At 43.6% G+C, this 9383-nt stretch overlaps 1 protein-coding gene across 1 annotated transcript; it reads right to left on the reverse strand.

Moving 5' to 3' along the window:
- Nucleotides 1-5009: 5009 nt before the first annotated feature.
- On the reverse strand, nt 5010-7106 carry LOC101779729 (leucine-rich repeat receptor-like serine/threonine/tyrosine-protein kinase SOBIR1). Its single transcript, XM_004965191.4, has one exon. It carries the CDS (start codon nt 6807-6809, stop codon nt 5361-5363), a length of 1449 nt encoding a protein of 482 aa, XP_004965248.1. The 5' UTR covers nt 6810-7106; the 3' UTR covers nt 5010-5360.
- Nucleotides 7107-9383: the final 2277 nt, after the last annotated feature.

Consider the following 9383-nt stretch of genomic DNA (forward strand, 5'->3'; position numbering starts at 1 on the left):
GTGGATAAGGTTCTAATGGCCGATAGAGGAGAGAGAAAGAGGCTGTTGATGACTTCGCGTTGACTAAGACTAGCCGCAAGAGACTAGGATTCCAGAAGCCGATAGGAGACTAGAGGAAACCTGATCTGAAGCGAAATTGACTCCAGCAAGAGGACTCGCAAGTGATCACTGAGAGCGAATCAGGTGGGTCCTACGTAGTAGCAAATTCTCTTCTTTTTCCTGCGCTTGTCATCAACTGAGATGTCCTATGCTTACAGTTTTAGCATGTCTCACTTTCTTGTCCACAGTTGAACCCAACAACGAGGGTGCTTGATGCTTGCGTTTCTCATCACCACCCCAAATTTGTGCTGCTCGTCAAGTGATTAGAGATATTTAACATGTGAGTTCTGCTCCTGTACTAATAAGTCATCCCAATCATCAGCATGTGAGCTGGATGATAGTATGATACACACTCACCCTCTATTTTGGGCAAGAGATGCATAATATCTGATCAAATGGGGGCGCATTGATCCATTGCAATGCTTCGTCGTTCCTCCCGTCAACTCCACTGCAATCTTTCATGTGGATTATGCTACGCATGCTACAATAGCCAATTTTTTGGTGGTTTGCAGCCTTACAGGTGTTTTAACATGAGGTATAACCTTCTACAGTATGACATTGGTGATGACTTAAGCTTGCCACCACCAATCGAACAGCACCGATCGAACGGTCCAAGCCTCCTGCTCGGAGTCATCGACTCCATCGATCAAATCACCGATCACCGCCATGCTCCACCTTGCGCCGCATCGAGCAGTTCTGCAACACCCGTCGAGCATGATCCTCGCGCCTCCACGGTGATCTCCATACCGTCTCTAGATCCAATCTAACCATAGCTCTGATACCACTGTTAAAATAATAGCGCGGAAGCAACGATTGATCTACCGAGATAATATATGCAAAATCACAGATGACACCGGAGGCATGATATTTGTTGGTGAGGTTTAGCCAAAGCCTACATCCCTAGGGCATGACTACGGGCAGTCCTCCCCAAACCGCAACACTGGTCGCTCCGGGGTCCCGGCAATACGCCGCCTCCCCCTACGAGCCTGTCGCTATGTCATCATGGTTACAACAGCGGTTCTCCTCTCATACTTATGAGAAGGCTGGGTTACAAGAGTCCGACACATACTCTACACCCTACCACTAATACAACTCCAAGTCTAAATGTAACCAACTAGTACACAATATTCGACACAATTCTAACAGAAGTGATGTAATCTAGAGGAAAAAAAGTCTCTAGCCCTGGTTCTTATACATTAAGGTGAATGCCAATGGCCCAATGCCAAGACGAAGCAAAATCCTTCATAGTGACTTGTAGCTTTCTCCAATGTAGGAAGTGGTGCAGTTGGCATCCACTAGTAAGGTTTTCTTGGTCAGTTAACTGCTCAGGAGAAAAGCGTGCTAGTGACTTTCGGAGCAAAAAGTATATTTATCTTAATCAATCTAAGATAAATTCATTAGGAGTCACTGAATCTTTAAAGTTGATAACCCACCATATATGCAATAATTGGATGATATAAATCCACATGGACCTTCTTGGTGTACCGATATTAGAGATTATAAGCTGCATAGATGGTTGACCCCTTTCAGAATTTGAATTCCTGTGACCACAGATCAACACTCAACAGATTGCTCCTTGGGTGGAGTTAAATCATGTTGTTGGATGGAACTTGCCATCTGTTTGCAGGAGAGCTTATTTAGCTTGTCGAGAAAATGAGCTAATTGAAGTCGATGTTGTTGATGGGAAACATCATGGCTTGTCCATCTATGATCTGCCACACAGCAACTGCTGATCTTCTTGGCACTTCAGGAACCACTTCAGTCACAGTCGTTGTTGCTAGGTCCCCGAATGTCCCTTGCCCAGCTCCCATTCGCGGCCTTCGTCGGCACTGGAAAGTGGAGCAATAGCCGAACTGCCGAAGCGGCTCCGCCCCTATGCTTCCACTGCAGTTCCCACCGCGTCGCCGACGCCCATCGCCTTGAGGCCGCTCTTCTGCGGCTGCGACTGCAAGGAGGGAGGTGGCGACGCTTGCTGTTTCGTTGGGGAGGCTTGAGTGCTCCACGCTGGGGGATTTAGCGAGCTCAGCCCAAGAGCGTCCCAAAGAGACTGACGTTGTTGTGATCTTGTGGAGGAGAAAGACGATGTAGCTGTCATCGTCGTCGGAGATGTCGGAGAGAGATAAGCTGCGGGCTCCACCAAATCAGCAGCAAGCTCGAGCGCCTTCTCAACCGCGGACGGTGAGCAGAGGGAGGCGAGCCATGGGTGGGGGGGGGGATGCGGGTGGTGGAGGCCGAAGGTCAGAGCGCGAGGCGGTAGGCGGAGGGAACGAGTGGTTTTGCGATATTTCGGGAGTGCCTAATGCCGGACGGACGGCTTGATCTCACGCAAGTACCAATCAGACGGCTAGGAAATGCCAGCGACGTGGCCCAATCCCATGGCCAAGCTTGGATGCATAATTAAAGATGATTGGACTGAGTTCAAATTACTTTTAAAGTGCGCGGTTCGAATGTTGAGACAATATATTACAAATATTAAAACAGTCAGTAATCTCAAAATGTTGAGATGGTTTCGAAATGCTAAAAAAATAGAACAATATTCGTATTGAATATCATTTCGTTCTGTTAATTCTAAAATACATCGTGGTTTAAATGGATAAACGGTTTTATTTATAAGCTAGATGATTTTGGATCTTGAAATCCAAACTAACATCACTCACGTGTCCTCCAACAGCAAGTAGGCCACCTGTGAGGGTCCAGTGTTAGAGCGACTGCACGGCTGCATGCTAGCTGTGCCTCTTCACTCACATGCACATGGATCCTGAATTGTCCAAGCCTCTAATACAAGTCTTAAACATTTGTAGATGTACAAACTTTTTCCTTCCCAAAGATGTACAGGATATCCGAATAACTTATAAGGTTGTTATAGAAAAAAATGTGGTGTGTACATTCCGCATGTTCTATAGCAATGAAAATGGAAAAAGTCCATTTACTACTTTCACCAATCGGTTTTGTCTGCTTAATTACCTAAATTTCGTATTTAGGCTCAACTTGCTTCCCTTAACTATTGCGATGGGCTCAACCTACTCCTTATGAGATTTTTTTATTTCTACATGTAAAAATTTAGTTTTAAGTGTAAATTGTGTGTGCAGATAAAGGACGTGATGCCAAATATTAAAAAATGCATTCAGAATTTTTCATGGTTATTTCCATAGATTAGAAACATTTAACACAAATTGTTCTCAGAGATACAAACCTGCATGAAAAAAATTATGAAAAATTTCTAATGTATTGTTTTCTAATATAGACTATCGTGTTATAGGACATCAAGGATCGGATCAGCTAGTCTTGGACTCTTGGACCCCAATACCTGTAGCCGCCTCCTAGGCTGTTTCGCGGTTCCTCTCTGCGACAGCGATTCTTGAGCGACTTTGTTTGACCTACCAGTTTCTGTATTCTTGGCTGTCGTTACGTTTCTACAAGTCTTTGTAACTGAAGACTGAAGAGTGGGGGACTGGGGAACAGGCAGCAACTGTGGTAGCGCCTGCACCTCTGCAATCGATGCCGCATTTCCTCTTATCTCGTGCTTGATTGACCAAGAGAGAGAGGTTTCTGCGTCTGAATGTTGATGAAAAGCACCTGCTATGACTTTTTCCACATGTAATGTATTCTGTTGATGCTATGAGCGCGAGGATGTCTGATCGTTTTGAACATTATCAGCTGACGCGCGCGGCATATCAGTTGGATGGCCTGAAACGAAAATTAAAGTCATTTGAAGCAGCACCCTGCATCTGGCAGTCACGCTGTTCAGACTAACTTATAATACGAAAATAAGAGCAAGTATTATATTTGCCATAACATCAGAGATCACACGGTCGTTGAATCATTCGCAGATTCCTTACGAGTCAGCCACCATACATTTCATACTTATCAGTACGTGAGCGGTATCTGTTTGCCGTCTGAAAAAACAAGGCTCTTCCATAACTGCTACATTTTATTCGTTGGTGTTGGCAACTAGGCGTAGGATCATTCTGCTGGTAAATCGTTGGAATCTCTCAAGATATAAAGGACCATATATACATCCATTCGAAAGATGGCAACTCGCAAGCATCACGGCACACTGATAGTGCAAAGTGTGCGCTGAGTTCCTTTTCATTTCTTTTTCCAGATCTTTCATGCTAGGATTGGGTCGCAGGCCCAATGTTGGAGAATAATTGAAATTGGAATATTTTTATTTTTTATAGTGTATTTATTTATACGCTTCAGTTATGAATATACTGCAAGTTTAAAATATATTGTAAAAAATTCGAATAAAGCCAAGCAAATGCTCTGTTGGTGCAGCTTCTATTATACAAAAATTCAAGTGTTAGGAAAGTTTCAGAGGATTTAAGTAGTGTTTAACTAAAGATTGATATATGTTTCAATGGCTTACCAAATTTGACTTTGATTAAATGTACCGATTTGGCACTAATTCGCTGATTGTTTTATGTCATTATATGCGCCTCAATGTTCAATCTAAGACACTAATTCTAACAATCCAGCTAATAAGTGTATGTATATGCGCCTGGCAATTCATCTATTGCTAATTTGGAATTTGTCGAATGATAATAACATACGTGAGATAGATTGTTGGAATCTACGAAGAAAAGATAGATAGGACATACTGAAGCAAAGATTCATGCTCGGATCACATCGGATGTTTGGATATCAATTAGTATGAACTAATTATAAAACTAATTGCATAAGCCGTTGCTAATTCGCGAGATGAATCTATCAAACCTAATTAATTCATAATTAGCACATATTTACTGTAGCATCATATAGTCAAATTATGAACTAATTAGGCTTAATAGATTCGTCTCGCGAATTAGCCTTCATTTATACAATTGGTTTTGTAATTAATCTATATTTGATACTACTAATTAGTATCTAAACATTCGACGTGACTCGCGAATTAACCTTCATTTATATAATTAGTTTGTAATTAATCTATATTTAATACTTCTAATTAGTATTTAAACACAGATTCCTATCTTCAAACGGCACCCGAAGCTCTAGTCCCGCGAGCTTTCAAGTAATGAAAAACAGAAAGAAACGCGATATACACCCGCCCGGCCGGTCCTAGTCCAGCGCGTGCGCTGACTTCTCTTTCGTATTTTTTCTGTCCTGATCCAACATGCTTTAAATGCCCAGTCCTAGTCTGCCGGCCCCACCTGTGACAGTTGACGCGACGACTTGACCCAGCACTAGCAAGATTCCACAATATGGCCATATTTTCCACAAGCACACTGAATTATTGCGTAGTTTCTCAAGCAATTCGACGACTAGTTGTTGATCTGCGACAGCATGCACCGAACGTCCTTGGCGCTTGGCCGCTCCTTGGGGTCGTCTTGGGTGCAGAAGACGGCGATGCGTAGCACGAGCACGATCTGCTCGTCGTACCCAGCGCCGGCGATGGCCGCGTCGATGGCCTCGGCGTGGTTCCCCGACTGCACCACGCGGCGGAGCCACCTGACGATCCCCACCTCGTCCACCTCCTTGAAGTAGTCGTCCGACGGCTCCTTCCCCGTCGCCAGCACAGCCAGGATCACCCCGAAGCTGTACACGTCGCACTTGGCCGTGAACTTGAGCGTCTGGTGGTACTCCGGCGCGATGTAACCCCACGTCCCGGCGAGGTTCGACGCCGTCACGTGCGTGTGCTGTTCGGGCATCGCCTTGGCGAGCCCGAAGTCCGCGATCCGGGGCTCCAGGTCGTCGTCGAGGAGGATGTTCGCCGGCTTCAGGTCCCGGTGGATGATCTGCGGCCGGTGCGAGACGTGGAGGTACTCGAGACCCTCGGCAACGCCCACCGCCACGCGGAGCCGCGCCGGCCACGAGAGCCCAACGGCGCCGCTGCTGCTGCCGTCTCCGGCGGCGTCGGCCTTGAGCGCGTGGTGCAGGCTGCCGTTCTTCATGTACTCGTAGACGAGGTAGTGGCAATCGGGGCGGGGGACGTGCGCCGCCAGCGGGAGCAGGTTGCGGTGTCGGATGTGGCCGACGGTGCGGATCTCCGACTGGATCTGCCGGGACCACTTGTCCAGCTGCCGGCTCTCCTCGTCGCTCAGGTTGTTGGGGGTGTCGCTGTTCTGCTTCTTGATCTTCTTGATGGCGATGAACCGGGGCTCCACCCCCTCGCGCTCCACGGGGAGCTGCGCCTTGTAGACCTCTCCGCAGCCGCCGCGGCCGATCACCGCCAGCGACGCCAGCCCGTCCTCCTTCTCCAGGAACGCCAGGTGCTCGGCGCGCCGGATCAGCTTCGGGGTGAAGATCGTTACGCCGGACCGCGACCGGTACCGCCCGCGGATGCAGTTGAGCGTGAGACGGAACAGCACGGACAGCACCAGGCCGGAGATGACGCCGGCGAGGGAGCCAACGACGAAGCCGATGATCCAGTTGCGGACACGGTGCTTGTGGCTGCGGTGGTGCTTGCTCGGCGCGGCCGGCGGCGCCGGCGTCTGCGACGTGGCGTTGGACGTCGCCGGCGCGCTGCGGTTCTTGGCGCCGCCATCGGTCCTGTTGCTCTTCTCCGCGAGGACGTACCTGTGGGGCGTCGCGGTCCGGCGGTGGTGCACGTGCCGGGTTATCCCCAGGCGGGAGCGCCGCGCCACGGCCGAGTGCGCGGCGGCATGGCGGCCGTTGTATCCCTCCACGGCGGAGACGAGGACGAGGAGCAGCGTGGCGAGGGAAACGAGGACGAGGACGGACTTGACCGGCGTGCTCGCCGCTGGAGCCATGGCTCGAACGGAGGGAGGCTTCTAAGGGTGGGTGGAAGCAGAGCCATTTAATAAGGGCAGGAGGCTGTGCAATGGTGTTGAACGGATCAACGGCTCTGATGCGTTTTCTTGACCCCTCTGGGCTCTGCGTGAGAGAGACATGCGTCGACTCGCCTCGCCCCCAGGGTCGGTTCCGACCGGCGAGAGACCTGGATGCTTGGTAAGTCAAGAAACGGCGTGCCCAAGCTTTGTAGACTAGTAGGATTATTTGACGGTTTAAGTGATAGATCTAGTAGACTAGTACTAGTTATTTGTTACACTGATGAACTAGTTGTAGTTATTTATATTCATGATGATCAACTAGTAGTAATACTGCTGTTTCATAAAAAAAAGCTAGTAGTAATACGGATAAACTTAAACAATTCGCAATGAATGAATTATGTTTAATTCTTTTTGTTATTTGGTCACAAACTCACAATGCATTTTTGTTATAAAGTAATGATGAATGTTTGAGATCGGTCCAGTTTTTTCAATTTGCATTGCATTCCTGACTGGACATGTGCTGGATTGGCATTGCATCGACGGATGCATGTAGTTATGGTCACTTTAGTTTTACCTTAAGTTAAACATCTCTAATTTTGATTAAATTTATGAAAAACATAACTAGCTCTTACTAATTGGAGGCTCTTTTTAGACCTCCATATGAAGCCATCTAGACTCTTAGATGCACACTCTAAAAAATAGAAAAAGTTCTAGAAATTCTCTCAAAAAACAAACCATCTAACTATCAAATCGGTAGACTCAAATTATTGTAGCTATTGGTTCCGTTATGTTTTCTAAAAATATTAGCCAAGTCTGCCATTATGAAAATAGCCTAAAATAACTTCTTAAATCTATATCTAAATTACTCACATCTGCCATTATATAAAATAAACTAAACTAGCCCCCTAATCTTTATCTAAATTACCTACATATGCCATTATAATGTTTTAATAGTACCTTAAATTTGAATCTAAATTTTCCACCACTAACATTATAATCTCTTAAATTTGCATCTAAATTATCCACATATGTCATTATTAAAAATAACATGATGTAACCTTAAATTTGAATTCAAATCACCTTCATTATAAATATGCCCTAGGTACACTAATATTTGATTTTAATTTGTCTATTTCTTACACTATTGGTATGAAAAATAACAATTAAGTTATATGTGCATGATGTGTGTCACAATTTTTAAATATATAGTTAAAAATATAGCTAAAATTTAGGATCCAATAAGTAAATTGAAGCGCATATATGCGATGCAAAGTGAAAAGAAAATATTATAAATATAAATGAAAATATAACTAAAACTTATCAAGATTGGATGGAAGTAATAAGTATATATCAATATAAGTATTGTGTTAGAATATTTAATAAATGAGATAGAGCTAATTCTCATTTTGATGTTAGCTATTTGCCCTCATTTTTTAAGTTAGAGATTCCGCATTAATTCTCATGACATGCGTTGGGAAAAAAGATAAATCCTAAAAATTCTTACAAAAATTCGTAACATCCAGACATAAATCTTGTAGACTCTAATAATCATAGTCATTAGTCTGCTATATTTTCTAAAACATTACCCACAATTGTCATTATAAAAATATTCTAGAGTAAACTTCTAAACCTATATCTAAATTACTCATCCCTACCATTATTAAAAATATTCTAAATTAGCTGAATAATTTTCATCTATATTACCCATAAATGTCATTATAAAAAATAACTTAGCATACCCTTCAAAATTTGTATCTAAATTATCCATAAATATCGTTATGCAAAATAACCTAAAGAAGCAAAAGAGCATCTAACCTAGTGGCTAGAGCACTTGATAAACATTTCGCAGGCCGCGATTCGATTGCTAGTGTGGGAGCAAAGTAAAATGGATCTGGTTCAGAACATATATATAAAAAATAATTTGGGCTTCTCCTACCGACTTCGGTAAAAAATATAAAGTAAAAACCTAAATCTTAATTTAATTATTTGCAATTCATTATTCAGGAATGTCCAACTATGATTTGTCATTGTTAATAAAAAAATACTAAGTTGAGGTAGACCATTTATACATATATGGGAGGAAGTGATAAAAAAATATTGATGTTCATGTTAAACACAATGTATAGAGGTACGATGCAACGTGTGAAAATAGTATGAATGTGGAAGGAAAATGTATAGAGTAATTACCAGTAATGTCAATCACAACTAAATAAAAATAAGGACACATCTATACGAGTATTGTGTAAGAATTTAAAATAAATGAGAGAGTTGTAGGTAAGTATTTTGATTATTAGTTATTAATTTTTAAATAACTTTCTAATATAATGATACTTAAAATTATTAGTCTGTGCGGAGCATGAGTTGATGAACTAGTTGGCCTCATCAACGATATGTTATTATCGTGATGACAACACAACCTGCATGGATAACCAACCCTTTATCCGTGTTGCTAAGAGAATTGTTAAGATGCTCTGCAGCAGTGATTTTAGTAAGATTATTGGGTTAGTGACAAGTCGATACTAGAAAGTACTACCTCTATTTTTCGTTAAAAAT

The sequence above is a fragment of the Setaria italica genome, chromosome IV (genome assembly GCF_000263155.2).
Source record: "Setaria italica strain Yugu1 chromosome IV, Setaria_italica_v2.0, whole genome shotgun sequence".
In the NCBI taxonomy this organism is placed as follows: Eukaryota; Viridiplantae; Streptophyta; class Magnoliopsida; order Poales; family Poaceae; genus Setaria; species Setaria italica.

Bases quoted from the DNA above. Each gene is read 5' to 3' on its own strand.
- LOC101779729 (XM_004965191.4), bottom strand. From the start codon at position 6,809: ATGGCTCCAGCGGCGAGCACGCCGGTCAAGTCCGTCCTCGTCCTCGTT.